A 20,867-nucleotide genomic window follows, 5' to 3' on the forward strand; every position below is an offset into this window, starting at 1 on the left:
GAGGACAAAGGAATTTTAAAGTAAAGGGGAAAAAAGGCAAAATGGCCCTATTGACAGGACGTGACAAAACACCTGCGAGTAAGGAACAGATAGGAGAGTTGAAAGGTCATATATTGTCTTTGGCATCCATACAGAAACAAACATTCATTCAACCAACACTGTACTGCGAGCTGGGCATCCAAGATTTAAAATGCACGGCCCTTATCCTTATAGCTTCCATAGGCTAGTTGGACAGGCAGCTGTGCAAATCAATTGTTGCCCAGGGGCTGCGGACTGTCACGGCCAGGGAGTGCACAGCTTCAACGCTTCCTGGCAGGAACCCGAGCCTTGGAGCAGCGAGATCCAGGTTTGTATCCAGCTGTAGAGCAGACACTTCAGCCATGCGACCTTTAGCTGTGGGGCACGTTCCTCAGTTTCTTTGAGCTTCCTCTGATCTATAAAGTGGGGATCAACAATAATCTTCCACAGCTGTACAAGGTAGAGCTGATGCATCTTAAGCACCTGGAATCTGGTGTGCCCCTTTGTGGTACCCACTTGGACTTGGCCCCGGCATCATTTTCATCCACCTGGTCTTCACTGGCTCTTCTAACAACTCACTCTGGAACAGCTCATGCCTCTTCATATCTCCACACCTCATTGCCACCTCTGCAAAGTATGGGGACACAGAAGACTCAGTAGCCATTTGGGCTAGAAGCACAGCCCAGCCCCATCCAATGCTGGGCTCCCTTCCACAGCATCTCAGGCATTCCCCAGTGTATCAGGGTCCTCCAGAGAGATGGAACCAATAGGAGATCAATCAATCGATTGATCAATCCACCTATCTGTTCAATGGTCCCAACTGCTGCTATGCTACCGCAGAGCAGGGGTGCTCTCTGCAACGAGCAGGGCACTAAGTCCCACCAGGCTGCTAGGTTGGGGAAGGATAGCCATTTCTCAAGCCTTCTCCCCTTAGAGTGGCAGCAGCTCTTACCCCGAGATTTTCTCTCCTGGTGCACACTTCCTCCCTGCCTCCTCCTGTCTGACACAGCACTGGTAGTGAGGCCAGGTGGGGCAGTGAGAGGTCCATCCAGCCCCATCAGAGGAGAATCTCCTGTGCAGGTGGGCCCAGCTGGGGCCACCCTGTACACACCCATTGCCCAGTGGGTGTCTCTGTGGAGGGAATGGTTCCCACAGTTCTTCTCACAGTTTGAGCTATCAAAGTGCAACTTTTCTGCCACAGATGCCGGCTGCTCCTCGGTCCATTTTTCTGGCCCCATGCATGAATTATTTTTTCATAATAGATGAAAGTTCTAGAAGCATGTTCTGAAAGAAATACGAAACAAGAGAAACAAAACAAAATAGACTCAAAGGGCTTGCAAAAGTCAGTCCTGTCCACCCACCTGGGACTCTGTGTATGTCACAAATACCAGGGGTCCAATCAAAACCCGCTGAGGACAATTCTCACTAGGTTGACCCAGAGATGAATGACCACGGAAGAGGTTTTATTCCCTGAAAGATATGAATCCCATCTGCCATCTACTTATCCTCCTCCAGTTATTGTTTTTGTCCAAAATCCAGGTCTAAAACTGTCAGTTAACCTTTTCCAAAGCTCCATCTTTGTTCCTTCTACAATTAGCCAGATTTTGGGTTATTTTGTAATGTGGAAGAGAAAAGGAATCCAAATGTGGAATATTCCATTTTGTAATAATCTATCCTTGATCCTAAAAATCTTCTAAACTTAGGCTGCCTTGTGCAGAGAGAGCTAGAAGCAGTAATGAGGTATAGAAAGAGCTCAGGTTGAATCAGATGGGCTTGGAATAAAATTCCAGCTCATTCACTCAACCAATAAATATTAACTTATGTCCCTGCTACGTCCAAGAACTGTGCTTCACCACATCCTAACTGTATGACTTCGGACAAGTGATCTATTTCTTCTCTTCTATTTCTTCTGCTCAGCAGGGAGCCTACTTCCCCCCCCCATCCCGCCCTCTCTCTACCTGCCTCTCTGCCTACTTGTGATCTCTCTATCAAATAAATAAATAAATTCTTTAAAAAAAAAAAAACTACCTCACCTAAACACTACCGTCCCTCCCTCAATTCCCTGTCAATACGAAGACTCCTCTCACATGGACGGAGGTACAAGAAAGGAAGAATGATTAAAACTGTCTTGCTGGGCGCCTGGGTGGCTCAGTGTGTTAAGCCGCTGCCTTCAGCTCAGGTCATGATCCCAGGGTCCTGGGATCAAGCCCCGCATCGTGCTCTCTGCTCAGCCGGGAGCCTGCTTCCTCCTCTCTCTCTGCCTGCCTCTCTGCCTGCTTGTGATCTCTCTGTGTCAAATAAATAAATAAAATCTTTAAAAAAATAATAAATAAATAAAAAATAAAACTGTCTTGCTGACTTCACAAATGTTGGTAAAAGCAGTAACCCCTGGCAAGGTTACTCTAAAATACTGAATCTCCACCCTGGCTGCACATTGTAATCACCAGGGGAGTTTAAAAGTACCAATCCCAGGGGCACCTAAGTGGCTCAGTCGGTTGAGTGGTGACTCAGTTTCAGCTCAGCTCAGGATCTCAGCATCTCAGAGTTGTGGGATCAAGTAGCACATCAGGCTCCTTGCTCTCAGCCTAGAGCCTGCTGGAGATTCTCTTCCACTCCCTCTGCTCCTCCCAACCCTGGTCTCTCTCTCTCTAATAAATAAATCTAAAAAAAAATATATACTAATCCCAGGGACACCTAGCTGGGTCAGTCACAGCATGTGACTCCTGATCTTGGGTTTATGAGTTTGAGCCCCACATTATGGGTAGAATTTACTTAAATATCCTGATGTGCATCCCACCCTCTGAGATTCTGGTTTGACTGGAATTCGATGGGTCCTGGACACAAAGATTTATTAAAGCCCCCAGATGACTCTAACTCATAGCCAGCATCAAAAAACCTGCTGTAGTTTGGTGTGGGTTGCTAAGTAGCCACAGTCTGATCCTAAACATAGTCTCCTGGTTAGATGACTGGTCATGACAAGAAATGAGTATCAGTTTGAAAGAAGTATTATAGGAAAAAATCTAGGAAGGGTGATTCTTCCTCAAGATATGGCTTTAGTGCAGTAACAAAGTATCTCTAATCTCACAGGAGATATGAAACTGGGATAGAGATTCAATCATCATAGATTTAATCATTATTAAGAGGAGAAAGCAAGTGTGTGAGCTCAAACAAGTGAGCTCAACTAGGAAGTTCTCCCTCCAAACTTGGAGGAGTTTCTTTTTAATGGAAAAAAGCAGTTAGGAGCAGTGGATAAAGCAAGTGTCATTCTTTTTTATAGAATTGAGAAGAGTCCACAGTAAATATCCACTGTGTGTAAACAATGAGTAGGAAATGTTTATTCCACACTGACTTTTCAGAAAACAGAATTAAGATCAATACAATATTGATTTCGGTCTTTGTGAAATATACCACCAAATATTTGTATATGACTTTTAAATGCCAGAGCTATTAAAACAATGGAGCACATCCTCCTTCCTTAGTGAGACAAGGGCAACTCAAGGTTACAAATGACCCCTCTTCTGATCCATTTTCCACACTGTGACAGAGCTTTCTAAAATGTAACTCTGATCCCATCACTTCTCCACAGCACACCCTCTATGGATTCTCCACTGCCTTCCCATAAGACCTCCATGGCTCCTTCTCCAGCATTCCCTCTCCATAGCCTTCCTACTTACCAGTGCCCCAGCCACACATAGCTCCCCAGACAGCCCTGCTGTGTCACACCTCTCAGGCTTTGTCTGTGCTGCTCCCTGTACTGGGATAGCCTTCTTTCATGTACCCCAGTCCTCCGAGGTCTTGAGAAACTTACCACATCTTTTTAAGACTCAATTCAAAAGTAACCTCCACTATGAAGCTTTTCCTGACCCATCCATAAAGAATTGACCACTCCTTTCTTTGCCTGCCCACCCCTTCTAATATAGCACCTTACACTTGATGACTTTTGCTTGCTTACCTAACTTTCCTACCCGGACTCTGAGCCCTTTGGATGGCACAGACAATATTTTATCCATTTATAAACCCAGCACTTACCAGACCGAAGGATATAAAGTAGGTTTTCAGCAAATCCATTTCGTGAATTGAATTTAACTGAATGTATTGAATGACAGGATTTAACTCCATAAATTAACCTCCCTCGCCACCTCTCCCTCTCTTAACACACACATATGTATACACACCAGGAAGCTGGAAAGTGAAGGCTGAGAAGTAGTCAGGGTGGAAAACCTCTTGCAATAGTTCTGTGTTCAGTCAGGCTGTCTGTCTTTACTTACCATTGATGTTCTATACCCAGTGGCTGAAGGCAGAGGCAAGGGGCTATTTTCCCGGTGCAGAAGGTCCAAGCAAGAGCTATTGCGAGAACTGGAGCTTCCTGAGTCACTGTGCAACTGTCCCTTTTCAGACAGCAATCTGGACAGAAAGCTGGCCTTGCGACTGCCCGGGTGAGATCTGTCTGTCCAGACCCCACTCTTTCTCACACTGCTATCGCTGTCTCTACAGTAACTGTGCAAATCTGTGAGAGGCTCTCCTGAGGTTCGTCGATCCTGGGACTGCTCCCAGGCTCCTGTTGCATAGGATGGGCAGTGTCTAGGATCTATCTCTGTACCTAGCCAGGAGCGGGAGTTGCCGTTTTGCTGGACACAGGAAAGGCGTGTTTGCTGTCTAGGGTGCTGAATTTGAGCGCCATCATCCCAGGGACAAGGGCTGTGAACATGGAGCTGTCCACTGTGCTGATCCTTCTCAACCCACTCTTTTTTAACACAAGGGTCTACTTCAAGTTGCATGGGCTGTGAGCTTTGCCACATGGTTTTAGACTTCGGCACATTGACTCGAATGACTTGCTGTTGATTGTTGGCTTGAAGTAGAGAGATTCTTTTAGGCAAGGGAGAGCAAATTATACACTCCTGGGCCACTGAATATTTTTTCAAATGTAATGGGGTGCCACTTTCCTTCTCAATGCCCTCATTGCTGGATTTCTCATAAAGTGCCCTCATAATTTTCTTGATTCCAAGATGAAATATTTCCAGTACATTGAGGAACAAAGATATGGCTGCAATGCTGTGCATAAAGAGCATGAAAATTGTCTTCTCTGTGGGCCTGGATACAAAGCAATCCACTGCATTAGGGCAAGGGGGCTGAGTGCATCTGTAAAGGGGATGCATTTGAAACCCATAGAGAATATACTGGCCTATCATGAACCCTACTTCCATCACAGATCTTGTCAAGATGTGTAAGACATAAGTACGCAGCAGACATCCTTTCAGAGGGACTTTATGGATTCTCTTCTGCTCCTCTAACCTCTTCAGCTCTCTGTCTATCCTTTGTTGCTCCTCCAGTTCAAGCTCTGGATTCTCCATCTGGACTCGGAGGTGTGACTTTTTCTTCTGCCTCTCCTTCTCAAAGGCCCTGAGTCTATAAAGTGCATGGCCCATATACACCAGAGAAGGAGAAGACACAAAAATGATCTGTAAAACCCAGAACCTGATCAAAGAGATAGGGAAAGCATCATCATAACAGATATTTTTGCAACCGGGCTGCTGGGTATTGCAGGCAAAGGCTGACTGTTCATCATCCCAGACATCTTCAGCAGCCACACCAAGTACCAGCATTCGGAAAATGAAGAGAATGGTCAGCCAGATTTTCCCCACTATAGTTGAATGGGAGTGAACTTCCTCTAGGATGCCACCCAATAAATTCCAGTCCCCCATGGTATGAGACTAATGTCTGAAACATATAGAAAACACTGAAGTTAATAGCACTCATAGACATAATATACAAAGACACAGGCTCATCAATAAACCAGGTTCTTTATTCATTTCAGCAAAGTTATGAAGGATATTCCAGCCCTAATATTTATGGCCCATGCATGATGAAATAGGATACTTCCCAAGAATATGTTTTTGGAAAACAAAAACAAAAAACCAAAGACAGTGCACAATCTGATCCAATTTCCTGCCTACCCTCTCCTCTCCCACATGAGGTGGACTATCATTCCACTGTATGCAATAGCCCTCACATTTGTACAATACATTCCATCACAAATTGTGTTCATTTTTCTACCACATCAGATGCACATTAACCAGACATCCTATATGGTCTTAACTAAGTCTCACCTTCCCCAGGAAGTTTTCCCTAGCCATCCCAAGTCAGAGTGATTTTTCCCATTATTGAATACCCACACTATTGTTTATACACTCATTTGACATTGTGCCTAACAGGAGTTTTGTGATGGTTGTGTTTTCTGTACCTCTTTGTGGAAAGATACACTCTTTGCAGACAGAGACATATTCCACAGCATTTTGTTCTTTGCACACAGAAGGTATCATTAAATAATGGTGGGATGAATTGTCATTCCATTTTAATTCAGTTCCTTGACCTTATCGCTGAGATAATCATCAACAACAACAAAAAAGTAGATCCTCATTATGTATTATACATAACTCCCATTGCAAGTAAAGAAAACAAATCAGCCAAATAAACCCTCTGGAACAGGCACAGCGTAGCAGTAAAAATTAAGCAGACACAGAAACAGTAACAGACATGTGATTATATCCACAAAGCCACATCTGCAACAGCATGTTTTCATAAAAGCTTTGTTAACTTAGAAGAAAAGTGAATATAAACTGCTTCTCTAGTAAGCTTGTGATCTAGGAAAGAATCAAAGCATAGCTGACATGAATAAGTTATCTGGTTTACCCTGAAGAGAAAAAGAATGTTTTTCAAAGTTTGATGAGATTAAAATGTTTGATTGGTTAAAGACTTCTAAGATGCAGAAGATTTCCTGATATTAAAGATATATAGAGAAAAAAACAGGAAAGCATTACTAAGTTAAAACCAGTAATGAAAGGATTTTCCCCTTCCATAATTCATTCATTAAATAATATTGACTAAATCTTACTATCACCTAGGCATTGTCCTAAATGCCAGGGAATCCAACAATGAACAAGATATACTTCATCCAGCCCTCACAATACTTAGTCAAAAGTACTCTCACTAACCTATAAAATGGACAAATAGTGAAAAAGAATATATGAATATCAACTCATAAAAACAAGAGAGGGGAGCCTGAGTGGCTCAGTCAGTTGAGAGTCTGACTCCTGGCTTCTGCTAAAGTCATGATCTAGGGCTATAGGGTTGTGAGATCAAGTCCCATGTCAGGCTCTGTGCTCAGCCAGGAATGTGCTGGAGATTCTCTTTCTCTCCCTCTCCCTCAACCCCTTCCTCACTCTCTCTCTCTCTCTCAAATGAATAAATGAATCTTCAAAAAAAATACAAGAGAGGGGCGCCTGGGTGGCTCAGTGGGTTAAGCCACTGCCTTCGGCTCGGGTCATGATCTCAGGGTCCTGGGATCGAGCCCCACATCGGGCTCTCTGCTCAGCAAGGAGCCTGCTTCCTCCTCTCTCTCTGCCTGCCTCTCTGCCTGCTTGTCATCTCTCTCTCTGTTAAATAAATAAAAAAAAAATACAAGAGAAAAAACATAGAATCATTACATTTTCCCTAGTTATCTCTCCAGACATAAAATAAATCCCAGGTGGAATAAAGTATTAAATGTAAAAAAGTCAACCACAAAAATATTAGAATAAAATATAACATTTTATAACTTTGAAGTACAACAAGATTTTTTTAAGCACATCAGTGCCAATAATTGTAATTAAAAAAGGTTTTAGATTTATCCAACAAAGGTGAATGGCAAAAGTGGAAATGTCCAGAAGGTATTTGGGTCTAGAGAATAAAAACAACAATGAAAGGTACAAACTAGAGATAAACATTTAAACATTTGTGAATAATCACTGAATAGACAGAAGTCACTTAGGGACAAGACAAAGTGAGCCAATGACAGAACACTGAGGAACAGTATAGGAAAATAAGTTTACAAATAAAAATGAGAAATGACCAAAGTGGAGGAGGGGGACCGTGAGTACAGTGTCACTGAAACCAAAGGACAGAGTTTCAAGGAGAGACATAATGCCAAATACACATATACAAACTCCTCTATTTATATAAATTATGGGATATATCACTCTCAGGAATTGGAAAACAGTATTTGTAAAGATGTCAATTCTCCCCCAAATTAATTGATCCAGGGGCGCCTAGGTGGCTCAGTGGGTTAAAGCCTCTGCCTTCGGCTCAGGTCATGGTCTCAGGGTCCTGGGATCGAGCCCCACATCAGGCTCTCTGCTCAGCGGGGAGCCTGCTTTCCCTTCCTCTCTCTCTCTCTGCTTCTCTGCCTGCTTGTGGTTCCTGTCTGTCAAATAAATAAATAAAATCTTTTAAAAAAAATTAATTGATCCATAGGTTCAATGTGCGATTTTATATCAGAATAAAATAAAATGCTATAAATGTAAATATATATGCATGCATATGTATATGAGGTATACCCATGTAACTATATGAGCACAGAGAAAAAAAATACAGGGCAAACACCCAGGAAGTTAATCTAGGTTACTGGATGTCTATAGGAGGTTATGAACATAGAGGGGCAAAGAGAGGCAAAAAAGGAAGGGGAAAAAGAATACTCTTCCAAGCAGGCATGAGAAATTTTTACCTCAAGTAAATATTTATGTAAATTTTAACTTGTAGGGGTGCCTGGATGACTCAGTCGGTTAAGCACCTGCCTTCGGCACAGGTCATGATCTCAGGGTCCTGGAATTGAGCCCTGCATCAGGCTCTCTGCTCAGCAGGGAGTCCGCTTCTCCCTCTGCCTCTCCATCTCTGATCTCTCTCACTTTTACTGTCTCTCAAGTAATAAAATTTTTTAAAATGTTTTTTATATAGAAAAAATGTTTTTCTATAGAAGATTTCATTTATTTGACAGACGGAGATCACAAGTAGGCAGACAAGCAGGCAGAGAGAGAGGAAGAAGCAGGCTCCCTGCCAAGCAGAGAGCCTGATGCGGGGCTCGATCCCAAGACCCTGAGATCATGACCTGAGCCAGAGGCAGAGGCTTTAACCCACTGAGCCACCCAGGCGCCCCCCAAAAATGTTCTTTTAAAAAAATTGTTTTACTTGTATATGCATACATATTCATACATAATTTTTTAAAATAAAATTTAAATAGTAGGTATCTCAGAATTTGGGAGGGGTATTAGAGATTTTTATATTTTAGTCTATGTACTTGAAAACTGCTTGAAATTCAAAAATCAGGAATGTAGTCACATGTAGTACTTGCAAGTAAAAAAACGGATATTAAAATTTTGGACTTATTCTTCATTAACTGAGGCAATAATTTATTAAGTTTTACCTTCTCAAAGAGTTTAGGTCTTTCTTATTCCTTTAAAAATTTCTGGACATTATTCTTTATTAAAAAAATAATTTCTTGGGCGCCTGGGTGGCTCAGTGGGTTAAAGCCTCTGCCTGCAGCTCAGGTCATGATCTCAGGGTCCTGGGATCGAGTCCCGCATCAGGCTCCCTGCTCTGCAGAGCAGAGAGCCTGCTTCCTCCTCCTCTCTCTCTCTCTGCCTGCCTCTCTGCCTACTTGTGATCTCTGTCTGTCAAATAAATAAATAAAATCTTAAAAAAAAATAATAATTTCTTTAGGGCACCTGGGTGGCTCAGTCGGTTAAGTGACTGTCTTCAGCTCAGGTCATAATCCTGGAGTCCTGGGATCGTGTCCCACATCAGGCTCCCAGCTCCGCAGGGAGTCTGATTCTCCTTCTGACCTTCTGCCCTCTCTTACTTGCTCTACTTGCTCTCTCAAATAAATAAAATCTTTAAAAATAATAATTCCTTTAGCACTTACAAAAAAAATCTAGACCTTCTATTTTATATAAAAACCCTGCAATGAGAAAGCTTACTCATTTCATTAACTTATTCTCTATTTGGAAGTCGTAAACCATTTAATGCTTCTTATTGCCACTATCGATTTAAAACCTGTTAATTATTACCTTTAAATAGGAAGTGAAGGAAAACTAGGCCAACATGAAAAACAGAACTACAATCATGCATATTGGCATGCAAAAGCAAAATCCTTAAATATTCCCATGTTTCTTAAAAGTAACTACTTTTTACCAATAACGACTACAGTCCTAGAAATATTCTTAAATTCCATTATCAAATACTAATTTAGCAACTCCCATGTAAAAACTGGGACTCCTTTCCTGAATTTTATTTCAGATCTTATCTTTCTATACCCATAGGGATTTCCTCTATTTCTCATAAACAAGAAAGTCCACATATTTATGACTTACCTTATGGGTGGTCAAAAAAAATAGTTAACAATCAGGCTCAAAGAACCTTAAAGTTGGACCATGAGTGGCTAATTAGAGAACAATTGCTGCTGGTTGCAGATATAAAGGCTCTGATCAGCTCTGATTCTGGGGCAAAATCCAGAATGAGCACAGTAATTTTGATCAATAGAGTCTAACCTACTTTCTCCCTGGAGGTCAAAATATCCTTTGCAGCTTTGCAATTCTCTTGTAGTATTTTTTTTCTAACTGATACCATGACTGAGCCTCTTCTTGTATATCATATTTAGAAATGAAAAGTGAAATAAATGAGAATTTTCCTTTTTTAGTTGTGGATGATTACAGTGATTTGAGTTTTGGGTACACTTTTTCCAACTGACTGCTCTGGGAATCCATGTCACAGATCAAAGGGTCATGTCCAATTTTATTTGACAGCTGCCTGGGGTGAATCTTGCCTCATCAAATGTGAACAAGTGACAATGGAGTGACAAACCCAAAGTGTTCTTGCAAATCATGTTAGGCTGAAAGTAGAAACATCTCAAAAAGAGATCAATAGACTGAGAGGGGCTGCACATGTCTGCAAATTAATTGTTCTAGCAATACTCTATTAGGCTGAAATAGGCAGCTCGGAAACTTTCAGTAGGTAATCTGAAAGCCTTAGAAAGCCATGTCAGATTTTTGTGGAGAAAGTATCTGAATTCCAGAAAGGTCAAATGACTTGCCCAGTGCAGACAGAGACTAGGTCTCCTAACTCCCAGTCTTCTAACATCTACATTAGTCCCATCTCGAGCAGTCTTACAGCCATCTCAGAGGGGGTGACAGCAAAGGTATCACTGGAACCCAATGATGACTTCAAATCAGGGCTCCTATGCACATTTTTTTTAAAGTAGGAGCCCAGCATGGAGCCCAACGTGGGGCTTAAACTCATAACTCTGAGATCAAGACTTGAGCTGAGATCAAGAGTCTGACACTTGGGGTACCTAGGTGCCTCGGTTGAGCATTGAACTCTTGATCTCAGCTCAGATCATGATCTCAGGGTCATAGACTTGAGCCCTGAGTCAGTCTCCACGCTCAGCGGGAAGTCGGCTGGAAATCTGCTTCCTATCCCTCTCCCTCTCCTCCATGTTCTCTCTCTCAAATAAATCAATCTTAAAAAAAATTTTTTTGAAACTACATAAAATTACTGTTAGTTTCTAAGTATCATCTAACTATTCTGTTTTCACATATTTAGTTTTGGGGGGTTTTTTAAGATTTTATTTTTATTATTTATTTATTTATATGTCAGAGAGAGAGAGAGCGAGCACAAGCAGGCAGCGGCAGGCAGAGGGAGAAGCAGACTCCCCACTGAGCAGAGAGCCCCATGTGGGACTCGATCCCAGAATCCTGGGATCATGACCTGAGCTGAAGGCAGAGGCTTTAACCCACTGAGCCACCCAGCCATCCTCACATATTTAGATTTAAAGAAAGGATAATAAAAGCTAAACAGCTGAGGTTAAATTTGCACTATCTGTCACACTAGCCTCAAGTATAAATTATCAGAATTAACTAGAAGCAAAAACATATGATGTATTAATATGTGTATTTATATGGTATTGGGCACACTGTCCCAGAAAGCCCTTGACATGTAATTCTAAAATTCACGTGAAGAGTAATGAATGTAGTAACTTTAAAGAATCTTGTCAAACATTAAAAAAATCATACATTATGCATAGAATAATTCAGAAGGGTACACAAGAAACTCCTAACATTAGTCGCCTCAAGGGAAGGTAACCAAGTGACTGGGAAAGAGGTGGGATGAATCTTGTACACTGAATCCTCTCAACAGCAAATATATTACCTAACTCAAGAAAATAATGTTTAAACTAGGCAATGAAGCAAAAATAAACACAACCATGTCAATTTGTTTAAAAAAAAAAAATCTCCTGCAGATGAATCAATCTGATCACTTCATTCTTTTTTTTTTTTTTTTAAAGATTTTATGTATTTATTTGACAGACAGAGATCACAAGTAAGCAGAGGCAGGCAGAGAGAGGAGGAAGCGGGCTCCCTGCTGAGCAGAGAGCCCAATGCGAGGCTTGATCCCAGGACCCTGGGATCATGACCTGAGCCGAAGGCAGAGGCTTTAACCCACTGAGCCACCCAGGCGCCCCTGATCACTTCATTCTTGAAGACTTTTAGCAAGCAGGTGAGTATCTTTAAGGCAGAGGCACAAAGTGGGCATCTCCCCCACAATATCACAGTGACAACCGGAAAGGTCCTGAGGAGGTAACTAATACTAATACCGCCCTGTCCAGTGCTGGGGAGGAGGAGCTCTACCCACTGCCTCATCCCCAACCAGCCCTTAGGCTCAGCAAGAATTAGCACACAAAAGGATGACAACCACTCCCAGAGAGAACAAGCTGTTTTTGTTTTTTCAAAGTTCCTACTTTCTCTCACCAAATTACGTTGAATCTATGAAGTCCCTGGCAGGCCCAAGACACACTCTGAGAAACAGAAGGAAACAGTTTAGAGAGAACAAATGTCTCACGATAGAGGAAAATGCACATGGAGTGAGTTACTGCCTCTGTACCAGTCAACCATACCAATACTTACCTTGTCACCTCAATCACAGGTGGCGACATATCCTAGGAGGGGTTGTTGGTTTTCTGCAAGCAGCTGTAAAACATTGGGACTGGGAAAGCTGACATAGCACCAGTGGAGAGAAAGTATAAGTAATATAGGAAAGCGGCAGCAGAAGAGGAAAGTTCATTTGTCCCTTTTCTGCTAATGAGATTCAGAAGGACTTATCATGAGAAAGAAAGAGACTGCCAGGAAAAAAATGTGAGAAATGAGGGGCGCCTGGGTGGCTCAGTGGGTTAAGCCTCCGCCTTTGGCTCAGGTCATGATCTCAGGGTCCTGGGATTGAGCCCCACGTCAGGCTCTCTGTTCAGCAGGAAGCCTGCTTCCCCTCTCTCTCTGCCTGCCTCTCTGCCTACTTGTGATCTGTCAAATAAATAAAGTCTTTAAAAAAAAAAAAAAAGGTGAGAAATGATAGGAACTGGGTTAACCTATCAGGTTCCTAGCAAAGAATTTGGCGTTCTTCAGACAAAAGGTGTTAATTACCATGCCAAAAAAATGATGACACCAGTTACAGAAAAACAGAACTGCAAAATAAAAGGTCAAGATGAGTGACTTTCAAAACACTCGTAAAAGCAGAATCTAAAGTCAATTGCTGTTAGGAATTCCACTTTGGAAAATGGTAAAAAGAGGCACTCTGGCTGAAGCCAGTCAGGACAGAGGGCCAAGACTTACCTACTGCACATCCCTACTCCCCGCAGTCCAAAGACTTGCCTGAGGAGTTCATTTTGAAGTCTTGTTTTAAAAATAATCCCTCGGGGTGCCTGGGTGACTCAGTGGATTAAAGCCTCTGCCTTCGGCTCAGGTTGTAATCCCAGGGTCCTGGGATTGAGCCTCATATCGGGCTCTCTGTTCAGCAGGGAGCCTGCTTCCTCCTCTCTCTCTGCCTGCCTCTCTGCCTACTTGTGATCTCTGTCAAATGAATAAATAAAATCTTAAAAAAAATTAAAAATTAGAAAATAAAATAAAAATAATCCCTCCACTTGCATAAGGAAAAGAAAATCCAAAGATGGTGAATTTCAGCAGGAAAACATTTATTTTTTTTAAAGATTTTATTTACTTACATACTTATTTATTTGTTTTTGAGAGAGAGAGAGGCAGAGCACATGCACAAGAGAGGATGGAGGAGGAGCAGAGGGAGAGGGAGAGAATCTTTAGCAGCTCCACACTCAGCACAGAAACCAACACAGGGCTAGATCTGACCACCTGGAGATCACGATTTGAGTGAAAACAGAGTCAGAGGCTTAACTGACTAAGCCACAGGCACTCCAGGAAAAACATTTAAAAAGTGGCAATTCCAGGCTAAAGTTTAACGGGTGACCCATTATGTTTTTCCTTTTCTTTTTAAAAAGATTTTACTTATTTATTTGACAGAGAGAGAGATCACAAGTAGGCAGAGAGGCAGGCAGAGAGGGGGGAAGCAGGTTCTCTGCTGAGCAGAGAGCCTGATGCCGGGCTCGATCCCAAGACCCTGGGATCATGACCTGAGCCAAAGGCAGAGGCTTTAATCCATTGAGCCACCCAGGTGCCCTATGTTTTTCCTTTCTAAAGAGTTTTATACTTTTTTACCACATACACTTTGCTTCAACGAAGAAACAAATTTGACAAATGAAGATGTTTCAAACATCTTTTGTATTTTAATCCTATGTGAGTTAAAAAAAAAATACATCTGACTTTAATTATCAGGGCATTTTTGGGAAGAGTCATTTCATAAATGATCTCTTTAAATCTTGCCAGTAAGGATTTTAAAGTTTTTAATAATACTCACCTTCAAATTCTATTACCATTTACCATTTACTTTCTCAGTGCTTTTTTTTTTTTTTTAAGATTTTATTTATTTATTTGAGAGAGAGAGACTATGAGAAGGAGGGTCAGAGGGAGAAGCAGACTCCCCGCCAAGCAGGGAGCCTGATGCGGGACCCGATCCCAGGACTCCAGGATCATGACCTGAGCCGAAGGCAGTCGCTCAACCAACTGAGCCACCCAGGTGCCCTCTCAGTGCTTTTTAAAAGGTCGTTCTAAGGAGCATGAAATTAGATCCCACCTTCCACTTGTAAAAACTGTCTATGACAAAAAAAGGAAGGAAGGAAGGAAGGAGGGAAGGAAGGATAAAGTTCAATGACAGTGCCAACCTCAGATTAATGAATGTATGAGATGCAGAGATAACCATCTCATATTTAGGAGACACCACTGCTTAATAAACAGAGTGCTTTCCTCTCACCTTCAGCCAGGTGTCTCTCCTAGGATGTGTGCTCATGAACCTAATTTAATTAACTACTTTGGTTCTTAACTATGTAACCTTAAGAATTTACAGGTATGCTTGCACATGTATGAAATGATGTGTATGAAGTGACTCATTACAGTACTGTCTGCATCTGCAGAAGACAGGAAACACCAGCATGTCCATCAACAGGGAACTGGTTAAATAACTATGATAAATTCACACAATGGTGTATTTCCAGCTATACAAAAGCACACATTGGTATAGTTCCAGCTATACAAAAGAAAAAGAAAATGTACAGATATGGGACATTCTCCATCATATATTATGAAATGAAAATAGCAAGGTGCATAATTCTAAAAGGTGTGTTATCTTTTTGTAAGAAAAGGGAAAAAATACGAAATGAAAATGTATACAGTAGTAGTGAAAATATACACAAGAAATTAATATGAGATTTCCCTAATAGGGTGGACAAAGAAAAAGACAGGAGCAAGACTCAGAGGGATACATTTGATACCTTCTTGATTTTTAAACAAAACAAATATATTATCTACCCAAAAATTTCAATTAAATTCAGAAGTAATTTACCCACAAGAAGCTGAACGCATGCCTTCCTCAACTCTTCTCTGCCTTGGCATCCTCCAAGGACCATATCATACAGCACTTCCTTTATGTTGCCCCAACTTGTTGCTTGTCACACTAGTACACCACTTCTCACAGTTAGTTGGGTATTTGTCTTCCCAGGAAGCTGATCCTTCAGAGGAAGAATGATTCATCTTTTTATCACCAGCTCCTCTCACAATGTCAGGACTTAGGCCCCTCAATGTATATTTTTAAAATACACCTCAAGTGCACTGAATCAAATCAATCCTAATCCTCAGATCATGGAACACTGTCATTATTCTACCATGCATGGCTCTTTTTAAAAATTTATTTTTAACAATAAAGTGAACATCCATGGACCCACACCAAACTGAGATATAGAACACTGACACCAAATGTTTATGTAGATGCCTCTTTCCTAACCCTTCCTTTGCCTTCCTGAATCTAGACATAGACCTTACAGCCTTCACAAAAATTAACTCAAAAATGGATCATAGACAATACACTTGTCACCATCTTGTATGAAGGCTAGCTACATCAATTTTCCTGTCTTCCGTCATCATGTAGACCACAAAAGTCTAGACAGTCCTGACATCCCAGAACATCATACTGGGCTACAACATGGTTATGGATCTGATAAACAGGTAGCAAGTATGGTAGATGCTTTCATAATAAGACGTGCAAGCCACAGCATAGGATATAAACCCCCATCAAAATGAAGGGGCCTGCCACCTCAGTGGCTTCTGGAGGTCTATCCCTTGCAAAGTGAAAAGATATGTTGCTATCCTTCGCACTCAACCGAAAAACAAAACCCATGTTTGATAAGCCCTTATGAATTCCAGAGGCCATTTGATGTGCTATGCTGGCCCCCTGAATGATTAACCTGTAAGGCTGTCAGTTTTCACTAGGGAACACAGAAAAGGCTCTGCAGCGAGTTCAAGCTGTAGTACAAAAACAGTGCAAGATCCCAGCAAATCGGATGATACTTAAAGAGACTACAGCTAATAAATATGTTGCATGAAGTCTCTGTTAAGCCTCAATAAGAGAATCAGAGGGCATACCTCCAGTGTTTTATAGCAAAGCTATGCTCTGCTAGAGCCAGAATGCCTAACCATGGGTAATCGAGTAACCAGGTGACCCAAATCGCCTAAAATTAACCAGATTTTATCTGACCCATCCAACCACAAAGTTAGGCACAAAAAGCAGCATTCATCACTAAGAGGAAATGTTATAGAAATAAGCAGGCTGAAGCAGATCTGGAAGATAAAAGCTCCATAAGCAGGTAGCTCAGACTCCTTTAATATGAAATACTGTACGCAGTACGTGATACTGCTTCTCCTCACTCGATCCACACCTCTGGCCTCAGGTACAGCTGCTTATAACCAGTTAACTGAGGAGAAAAAGATTTGGGCCCAGTTTCCAGGTGTTTCTACAGTACATGCTAGCACAAGCCAGAAGGTGACTGCTATAATATTACAAGTCCAATCAGGACAGGATGAAAATGGGAAAATTTCCCCAAGGACGGGGGTGGGAAGGGGCATAGAATTTTAACAATATATACAGTTGTCTCCTTCACTTAGAGAGAGAGGGCCAAAACTAGAATCCATTCAAGGACAGTGGTTAAAGGCTTGACTGGATGGTTAAAGACTTCAAGAGAACATAATAGGATATATGACAAAATCTAGGGAAGCAGCAATGTGAATGAACTTCTAACATTACAGAGTGTCCCATGTGAATACTCACAAAAGGTATCTACTTGTAGAAGAGAATCTCAACGATGAGATGGATAAGAGAATACATTCTGGAAACAAGTCTCTTTCCCTGGCAAACCCAGTGCTTACTTTCGTGTAAAAATGGCCATATGGCAAGAAAGCAAGCTTTGTGTGAGCTCAGCAACATAGACTTCTCACCAAAGCTGTTTTGGGTACCTCCACTGTGTAAGGCTTAACCTCTCAACCACAAAGTCAAAGTTGAGTCCAAATATGGACTAGCCAACTACTCAGTAGCAGGTGTATTACATCAGACTGACTGTTCATGAAGGAGGTGACACTGATATTCCTAGAATCGCATTACGTTATACCTGTTCACCATTATTGCATTCCACACATTTTCTGTTCAAGAAATTCATTTCACAGCAAAATAGGTCCAGCAAATGGGCTTATGCCCATGAGTTTCACAATATCATCATATACCTCGCAGACAAACAGAAAAAGAACACTCTGCAATGCATTTTATGAAGCCAGCATAATAATCTGAATACCAAAACATGACATTAAGAAAGAAAAATTTTAGATCTCACTCCGTCCACCGAAGCAGAAAATCCTAAACAAAACATTAGCAAACCAAACCTAGTATTATATAAAGAGGATCTAATATATCACATTAAAGTTAGGCTTATTCTGAGATTACAAGGTCTGTTTAATACTTAAAAACACAATTAACATTTACAAAATAAAGTAACATTTTAATAGAAATAAACATCAATTCATAATTTTTTAAAAAAAGAATCTTTAAAAAAAAAAGAATCTTTTAGGAATGGCTTAATCTGTAGAGTATCCATTTTTTTTCAATTCACAGGAAGCCTCATATTGATAAATTATACTTTTACACTATGAGATCAGGAATAAGACAAGAACGTTCATTCACTATTATCAATTCTAAATGTAACTGTGTTAGAGTTCTTAGCCAAAAATATGTAAAAGAGCCTGGGTGGCTTAATGGGTTAAAGCCTTTGCCTTCGGCTCAGGTCATGATCCCAGGGTTCTGGGATCAAGAGTCCCACATCGGGCTCTCTGCTCAGCAGGGAGCCTGCTTCCTCCTCTCTCTCTGCCTGCCTCTCTGCCTACTTGTGATCTCTGTCTGTCAAATAAATAAATAAAATCTTTAAAAAAATAAAAAATAAAAATAAATAAAAATAAAAAGATTATAAAGGAAAAAATAAAACTGATTTCGTACAGAAAATTCAAAAGAATCTACAAATTTTTAACACATATGATAGTTTAGCAGGTCTCTAGTCAAGTATATTTCTGTATACCAAAAGAAAATGAAATCATTTACTATAGGATCAGATACTAGCAAACACTAAGAAAACTCTAATGAAAAATATGCAAGACATACACATACACACACATCATTATTTAAATAAATTAATTTCAATAAATGGGATATACCATGCTCAGGGATTAGAAAATTCAACATTGTAAAGATGTCAGTTCTTCCCAAATTAATTGATTCATAGCTTCTATGGAACTTGATAAACTGATTCTAACACATATGTAGAAATGTGAGGAGCCAAATATATCTATTACAATGGTGAGGAAAGAAAGTGATAAGAGTTTGTCTGCTGAATATCAAAACTTACTCCAAAGTTAGGAGGGTATAAAAGTTTAAAAATGTTGAACTTTAAAAATCAAAATATGGCACTGAGGGGGCGCCTGGGTGGCTCAGTGGGTTAAAGCCGCTGCCTTCGGCTCAGGTCATGGTCTCAGAGTCCTGGGATCGAGTCCCACATCGGGCTCTCTGCTCAGCAGGGAGCCTGCTTCCTCCTCTCTCTCTGCCTACCTCTCAGCCTACTTGTAATCTCTCTCTGTCAAATAAATAAAATCTTTAAAAAAAAAAAAAAAATATGGCACTGAGAAAAGTAGTAGTTCCATCAAGTCCCACAAAGTGAATACTTGTATATACTGCCTTTTTTTTCTTTCTTGTCCTAGTCACACTTCACCAAGGTATCTAACCACTCTTACTGCTTAGCTCTTGTACTATCTCCTGGGCTTCTTTTTTGCTATTTTCTCCAAAAATGTTTACAATGTGGACTTCTGAATGGCAAAACTTAATGTTTTTATTAAGGCTCTCACATTTGAATAACCTAAATAGATGTAAAACTTTAGGTCCAATACTTTAGAAGTTTTTCTTACAGCCAGTTTTGTTCTTGAAAAGCCTGAGGTCAATCTGATTCTTGTTCTTTATACAAGAAAAAAAAAATTTTTATGAGAAAACTTTTTAGATTTTTCTCATTATCTGTAATACTCTTAAATTTCAGTATGTGTCTAGACGTGGGTACTTTCCTCTTCTTTGATACTTTATGGCCCTTTCAATCTTCAATTTTTTTCTTATCCTGGACCCCTTTTGTTACTTGAATGTTGGCCCATCAACTTCTGTCCTTCATCTCACTTAAATCTGTATCCATGTTTGCTTTTTTCTTCTTCTTCCTTTTTTGTTGTTTTGTTTTGTTTTGCTTCTTTCTGGGAGAGTCTCTCCATTTTCCAACTCACTAATTTATTCTTCAGCTGTATTCATTCTTTTTTTTATTCCATTTATGTTATTTTAAATACTATGGTTTTTATGTTTCTGCTTGGGTTATTATTTCTTATTCTTGTATCACATTGCTACAGTCTTCCCTTTATTTCTTTTAATGTTTATGGGCTTAATTTTAGAGCCTAATGGTCTTATGTAATGGGAGTTTTCTTTTGAACCAGTGGCACCTCTTAACCACTTTACTTTGGCCTATGAACTCACTTACCTAGTAGTGCGGGTTCTTCTGAGTGATAGTATGCTCTGGGGAAAGACTGAGGGCCAGCCCTCTGGGCTATGTTGGGGGTTCAAAGAGAGGGAGGAAGAGAAACCCCTACACTAGAAACCCCTAGTGGATAGTCCCATCACTACAAAAACCACTGTAAATTATTTCAGTTTGTTATCTACCAAGTAACCCTTCAGATCAGAGCTCCCTCTCAGACACCATGGGAGAAAGGGCAATTTTCTAAGGCACTTCCTAGAGTCTAGGGCCGACAGTGCAACCCACCAGTCCTGAGTCTGGAGGGGGAGGAGTGAACAAATAATGCACAAGCTAGTCAATCCTTACCTGTCTTCCCCAAATCTTCACCCAAAAGGGCTTTTTGCTGCCAGATTTTATCTGTGAAGACACCTGCAGGAGAGGTCTGGTTCACTGTACTAGTACCTGCTGTGAGAAAGCAGGCAAAGGCAACTGGTTTTCTCTAATGAATCTACTCACAGACATTCAGCCAGCCACACCCCCACCAAGAACCACTTCGAAACAGCTCCCATGTCTCCTGGGAGTTCTTTTTTTTTTCTTTTAATCATTATCTAAACATACTAAAAGAAACATTCTAATCAAAATATAACAGAATTTACATGGCTTTATTTATACATTACTGGTATTGAAAGCAAACTTTATACAAAGTTTTATACACGTAAAAAAAAAACCCTTGGCTAGG

At 40.8% G+C, this 20,867-nt stretch overlaps 2 protein-coding genes across 5 annotated transcripts in view; both read right to left on the reverse strand.

Annotated features, from left to right (window-relative positions):
- Nucleotides 1-93: 93 nt before the first annotated feature.
- GJA10 (gap junction protein alpha 10) lies at nucleotides 94-20,578 on the reverse strand. 3 transcript variants are annotated; one of them, XM_032339067.1, is made up of 4 exons: nucleotides 20,495-20,578; nucleotides 4,287-5,736; nucleotides 971-1,302; nucleotides 94-645 (listed from the first exon to the last, which is right to left on the reverse strand). In XM_032339067.1, the coding sequence occupies exons 2-3, from the start codon at nucleotides 5,718-5,720 to the stop codon at nucleotides 1,264-1,266; spliced, it is 1,473 nt and encodes a 490-aa protein (XP_032194958.1). In that variant the 5' UTR covers nucleotides 5,721-5,736; nucleotides 20,495-20,578; the 3' UTR covers nucleotides 94-645; nucleotides 971-1,263. The 3 variants fall into 3 exon arrangements, with proteins under 3 accessions (XP_032194958.1, XP_032194957.1, XP_032194956.1); XM_032339066.1 differs by lacking the exon at nucleotides 20,495-20,578 and adding an exon at nucleotides 15,622-15,969; XM_032339065.1 differs by lacking the exon at nucleotides 20,495-20,578 and adding an exon at nucleotides 12,789-13,043.
- The window catches only part of CASP8AP2 (caspase 8 associated protein 2), a 31,407-nt gene continuing 30,517 nt past the window's right edge, over nucleotides 19,978-20,867 (reverse strand). The window contains exon 11 of one of the 2 annotated variants that reach the window (XM_032339053.1): nucleotides 19,978-20,557. In XM_032339053.1, the coding sequence (XP_032194944.1) occupies nucleotides 20,542-20,557 (16 nt within the window). In that variant the 3' untranslated portion in view covers nucleotides 19,978-20,541. Of the gene's footprint in view, nucleotides 20,594-20,867 lie in introns of both variants that reach the window. The other variant, XM_032339054.1, reaches the window with a different exon arrangement.

The sequence above is a fragment of the Mustela erminea genome, chromosome 4 (assembly GCF_009829155.1).
Source record: "Mustela erminea isolate mMusErm1 chromosome 4, mMusErm1.Pri, whole genome shotgun sequence".
NCBI classification, from domain to species: Eukaryota; Metazoa; Chordata; class Mammalia; order Carnivora; family Mustelidae; genus Mustela; species Mustela erminea.

Excerpts from the sequence above, each read along its gene's own strand:
- GJA10 (XM_032339067.1), bottom strand. The coding sequence starts at position 5,720 with ATGGGGGACTGGAATTTATTGGGTGGCATCCTAGAGGAAGTTCACTCC. Across the intron at positions 1,303-4,286 it reads CTGGGTATAGAACATCAATG|AACATGCTTCTAGAACTTTC; the intron begins GTAAGTAAAGAC and ends TATTTCTTTCAG.